This window comes from Etheostoma cragini, chromosome 24, assembly GCF_013103735.1.
Source record: "Etheostoma cragini isolate CJK2018 chromosome 24, CSU_Ecrag_1.0, whole genome shotgun sequence".
NCBI classification, from domain to species: Eukaryota; Metazoa; Chordata; class Actinopteri; order Perciformes; family Percidae; genus Etheostoma; species Etheostoma cragini.
This window is the reverse complement of record NC_048430.1, coordinates 10834827-10840176: the sequence shown is the minus strand read 5'-3', so window position 1 is coordinate 10840176 and position 5350 is coordinate 10834827. Positions and strand designations below refer to the sequence as shown.

Genomic DNA, 5350 nt, shown 5'->3' with positions numbered 1-5350 from the left:
TACTTGAGTCAAATTATTCTGAAGTAACAGTACTTTTACTTGAGTACAATTTTTGGCTACTCTACCCACCTCTGGTTATACGACGCTAAAGCAGACGACCAAGCGTCTGTTATACGACACTGAGGAGACGACCAAGCACGTGTTATATGACGCTAAGGAGACAACCAACCACATGTTATACGATGCTAAAGGAGACGACCAAGTGCGTGTTGTACAACGCTAAGGAGACGACAAAGCGTGTGTTAATAATAACAATGACAAAGACACCTTACGAGATGGGAGTGAGAATGTGTTGGTTATGGAACTTGAACGCGTAAAAAACACCCAAAAAGGAAGAAAAAAAACATCTTAAAAACCGGGAAATGGTGACAAAAACATTTTTAAAGCCTCAAAACTGTCAAAAAAGCAACACATTTATAATAACAAAAAAAGAAAGGACAAAAAAATAAATTTGCTGCATTTATATAATTTTGTCAGTTTTTTGTAAAGTTTGGTCACTTTTTTCCAACATTTGCCGCATTTTAAAACTATCTGGCATTTGCACCATTTCGTGGCTCTTTTCAACATATTGGGTTTCCCTCCACGTCTTGTGAAGTATTGTATAAGAAACATGAATGTAAATGTAAAAAATCTATAAACAATATGTCTACAACAAAAGTATATAAATATTGGCCAGAGATGTTGATGAACGCCATGGATGGATCAAAACAAGACTATATGTCAAACTAGAACAGTTTTGTTTATTTCTTACTTGGATCCCAAATAGGCCACATCAAACCAGAAGGCAAGTCCATGGACCAGACCGGGCTGCAGCAGGGAAAACACAAAGGGGATCTCTATTCTGGAAGAATTAAACACAAGTCTCAGGAAGTTTTTTTTCTCCATTTCTAAACAATATTTTAACTAGAACTAGAAATGCAGCAATAGCAAGGATCTCATTACCAAACTATTCTCAGTCATAAATGTTGAAAAGCAACAGAAATGTTTAAAAAAAGCATCAAAATGTTGAAAATGCAAAAATAATGATTGTTATAACAAAAGAAAGAAGTGTAGCTACAAAAAAGCCAAATAAAGTCTCTACATTTCACTAAGTCAAATTTCAAGAATTTTTCAAGAAACTTTTAACCCTTCTGTTGTCTTCACGTCCACCATGCAACTTTTGGGTTTTCTGTGTCAACATTTTGACATTTTTCGCTTTTATCCAAGTTTCACTGTCATTTTTTTTGCGCCTTTTGAAATTTGTTTGGAATTTTCCCGGTGTTTTTGATGCTTTTTCTGACATTTGTCACTTTTTTCGACATTCTTTGATCTTCTTTTTTCTTCAAATGCTATGAAATTTAATAAAACTCCAAAATTCAATGAAAGTAGCAAACTGATCATTTATTTTAATTGTGAAGAGCGTTGTAGAGAACCATACATGTTGCTTTTTGTTGTTGAAAATGTGGTCAAAAAACCTCAAGTTGGTGATATAGAAACATTTCGAAAATGGGTCAATGGGACCCGAAGACAACAGGAGGGTTAAGACCAGTATGACCTTTATAAACTTACTAATTTAAGACCTCTATCACAACATACAAAACAAAGTCAGATGTCAGAGTCTGGAAACAGTGTCTGAAACAATTCCCTGATTTCGTCATTGGCACTATAGGACTGGTGTCTAGATTGGCTGCGGTATATTTTGCATTATGGACTCATTTGTTGTCGTAAAACAGCTAATTCTATTTGGACTAGAGACAGAAAGAACTACAACACCAGAGAATACAAATATTCTAACGCGCACATTGCAATGAGCATTAGAGGTAGCGTTTCATTGACGCGGTCATTACATGGGACGTATTGAAAATAACGTAAGACCTAGAACACAGTGTTGCAGCTAATTTAAGACTTTTTAAGGCCTTTTATGTAGATCATGATTTTTTTAAACCCTTTTAGACTTTTTAAGACCCCGCGGAAACCCTGAGAGTCGTTTTTATGCAGATGATACAACGTATTGTCTCATAGGTGCAAATTTGATTGCAAGGAAACAAAAGTTCAACTTGTCTCGTTAATCTTTGGTCTGAACTGGGCTTAAAATTGATTCACATTCACGTCCACAATGCCAGCAACGGTGACAAAGACTTTGAAAAAAGCAAGAAAAGTCAAATCTCTGATTTGAACATCGTGAATGAACAGTGATTCTGCATCTGACCGCTGTAAATCTTCTTCCTTAGCCTCCATGAAGTTGATGCAGTGCTTCACAGACCTGGCCATCAGGATCTGCACATCAAATGTGTCCTGAAAAAACAAAACAAGTTACATGAAGAATATTTTTTCAAAAAAAGTTAATATGGAATCCATATATTTGTTGTCCTTTGTCCCTTTCAGTACTGACCACTTTATAATAAAGACATTAAGGAACTTTTTCAATATCTTTATTTTTAGTTTTCTGTACTGTTTGATTTTGCCTCATATTTGCACTCTTTAAAATGTTTTACTATAGTGTACATATTACTCATCTTTTTAATTGTCTATATAACTTGATCTTATTTGTATCTATTTCTATTTGTATTATACTTGTTGTATGTTTCCTTCTTGAACTGCGGATTGGAGAGAAACGTATTTTCAATTGCTCTGAATGTCTGTGATTGCAGAATTGACAATAAAGTTGACTTGACTTACAAAAAAACAAGATAAAGTCTGAACAAAGTGCTGAACATACCACTATGGGTTGCCTGAAGAACTCGTCCACTGCAGCACTGTGAAGAGCACTCAGGTTCACTCCATAGAGGTTTCTCTGCTGCCTGAAGAACCAACAGGGATTGCATGCGTAAACACACACACACACACACACACACACACTCACATACAGAGTATTGTATAAAGTACTTGAAAGCAATACTTGAGTAAAAGTATAAAAATGACTTTGGTAGAAGTTAAAGTCTCCTTTTAGAATATTACTTGAGTAACAGTATTAAAAGGTCCCATGGCATTATGAGATTTTTTTTAACAATGATATGACTTCCCCCCGACTGCCTCTAACCACTAAGTCTATATGAAACTTCATATACAGTATTAGGGGACCAATAAGGTCTATATAAAAGAAAGTTCAGATACAGTATTAGGGGACCACTAAGTTCTATATAAAAGAGATTTCAGATCCAGTATTAGGGGACCACTAAGGTCTATATAAAAGAGACTTCAGATACAGTGTTAGGGACCACTTAGGTCTGCATAAAAGAGACTTCAGACACAGTATTAGGGGACCACTGAGGTCTACATAAAAAAAGACTTCAGATACAGAATTAGGGGACCACTAAGGTCCAAATAAAAGAGATTTCAGATCCAGTATTAGGGGACCACTACGGTCTGTACAAAAGAGACATCGGATCCAGTATGAGGGGACCAGTAAGGTCTATATAAAAGAGACTTCAGATACAGTGTTAGGGGACCATTAATGTCTAAATAAAAGCATCCAAAGAGTACCATGTTATGGGACCTTAAAAGTATCTGATATTTACTGTATTCAATTATCAAAAGGAATTTTTTTATATTAAATGTACTTAAGTATTAGAAGTAAAAGTACAAGAAAAACACAACTTTACGGCCAAGGAGTGGGGCGTTATCTTGTCAATTTAGTAGCAGTGATTTGCCAAACCTGCTTTTTTTCAGTGTAACAAATTTCTTCTGGTCTTATTCTGTAGGAACGAGTAACTAAGATGCTTGGGGAAACTGCCCCCGGACCCTTCTATGGGATTGGAGGTCCATCATATTCCAGTGTTCCTTCTTCTTCTTTTTTTTTTTTTACCCCTGACCAGTTTGCATGACTGCAATGGAAATATAATCACATCATTTGAACACATTTGGACTTCAGATATGATTCTCCCAATTCTCCTTTGTTAAACAAAAGGGAAAGACATATTTTTCTTATACACAGTTTAGAACTACTCTTTCTGGAAGATTTTATTATTATGATCAACTTAATTATTTCCAGGATTTTGTATCACCATGGTCCCTAAATGTATGTAGAAATGCAGTCGGAAAAACTGTTATGCTTTATAGGAACCCCCAGATCCCCTATTTTGTGTCCACCCCCCGTGCGCGCCCACACACGCACACGCACTTTGCTGCTGTGAGTCAGGACTGGACCTGAACCCGAGCATTTTACACCCAACAGGAAACATGGCTGACTGAGGTCAAGCCCTGAACATGTGTGTCTGCGTGAGCAAGACAGAGTTTGAGGGAAAGAAAGAAAGCTAGTGTGTTTGTGTCCTCATGCATGGATTTATGCGTGTGCATGCATGCATTAGTCCAAACCAGAAGCTAGCCCGTGCGTAGTGTTCGAGGTAGAGCTGCTCGTCGTTGAAGGGAGCCAGATGAAGATCTCCAAACGAGGGAAACATCAGACCTGCGGAAAGAGAGGGAGAGAGAGAGAGAGAGCGAGAGAGTGCTTAATGAACAGCAAAAGAGACAGAAAACAGAGAGAAATACATTGAGAGACACAAACCAGAGGCAGAGCCAGACGTTGTAAACATTGGGGGCTCAGCCCAAACCTAGTGGGGGGTCCGGGGTCATGCTCCATTTACACAGCAACTACAGTGGTGTGAAAAAATGTTTGCCCCCTTCCTCATTTCCTGTTCCTTTGCATGTTTGTCACACTTAAGTGTTTCGGAACATCAAACCAATTTAAACAATAGTCAAGGACAACACAAGTAAACACAAAATGCAATTTGTAAATGAAGGTGTTTATTATTAAGGTGAAAAAAAATCCTAACCATCATGGCCCTATGTGAAAAAGTGATTGCCCCCCTTGTTAAAACATACTATAACTGTAGTTGTCCACACCTGAGTTCAATTTCTCTAGCCACACCCAGGCCTGATTATTGCCACACCTGTTCACAATCAAGGCATCACTTAAATAGGAGCTGCTTGACACAGTAAGGTCCACCAGAAGATCCTTAAAAGCTACACATCATGCCGAGACCCAAAGAAATTCAGGAACAATTGAGAAAGAAAGTAATTGAGATCTATCAGTCTGGAAAGGATTATAAAGCCATTTCCAAAGCTTTGGGAATCCAGCAAACCACAGTGAGAGCCATTATCCACAAATGGCGAAGACATGGAACAGTGGTGAACCTTCCCAGGAGTGGCCGGCCGCCCAAAATTACCCCAAGAGCGCAGCGACGACTCATCCAAGAGGGCACAAAAGACCCCACAACAACGTCCAAAAAACTGCAGGCCTCACTTGCCTCAGTTAAGGTCAGCGTTCATGCCTCCACCATTAGGAAAAGACTGGGCAAAAATGGGCTGCATGGCAGAGTTCCAAGGAGAAAACCACTGCTGAGCAAAAAGAACATCAAAGCTCGTCTCAATT

The 5350-nt window shown here is 38.2% G+C and overlaps 2 protein-coding genes across 3 annotated transcripts in view; one reads left to right on the top strand and one right to left on the bottom strand.

Annotated features, from left to right (window-relative positions):
• LOC117939505 (zinc finger protein 501-like) overlaps nt 1-5350 on the top strand; it is a 197132-nt gene that overhangs the window by 136690 nt on the left and 55092 nt on the right. The gene's annotated exons all lie outside the window — the stretch shown is intronic.
• LOC117939493 (histone-arginine methyltransferase CARM1-like) overlaps nt 1-5350 on the bottom strand; it is a 16535-nt gene that overhangs the window by 3024 nt on the left and 8161 nt on the right. For both annotated transcript variants that reach the window (XM_034864905.1, XM_034864904.1), the window contains exons 8-11: nt 4294-4384; nt 2699-2780; nt 2189-2274; nt 752-841 (exon numbers count right to left, since the gene is read on the bottom strand). In XM_034864905.1, the coding sequence (XP_034720796.1) occupies nt 752-841; nt 2189-2274; nt 2699-2780; nt 4294-4384 (349 nt within the window). The remainder of the gene's footprint in view (nt 1-751; nt 842-2188; nt 2275-2698; nt 2781-4293; nt 4385-5350) is intronic.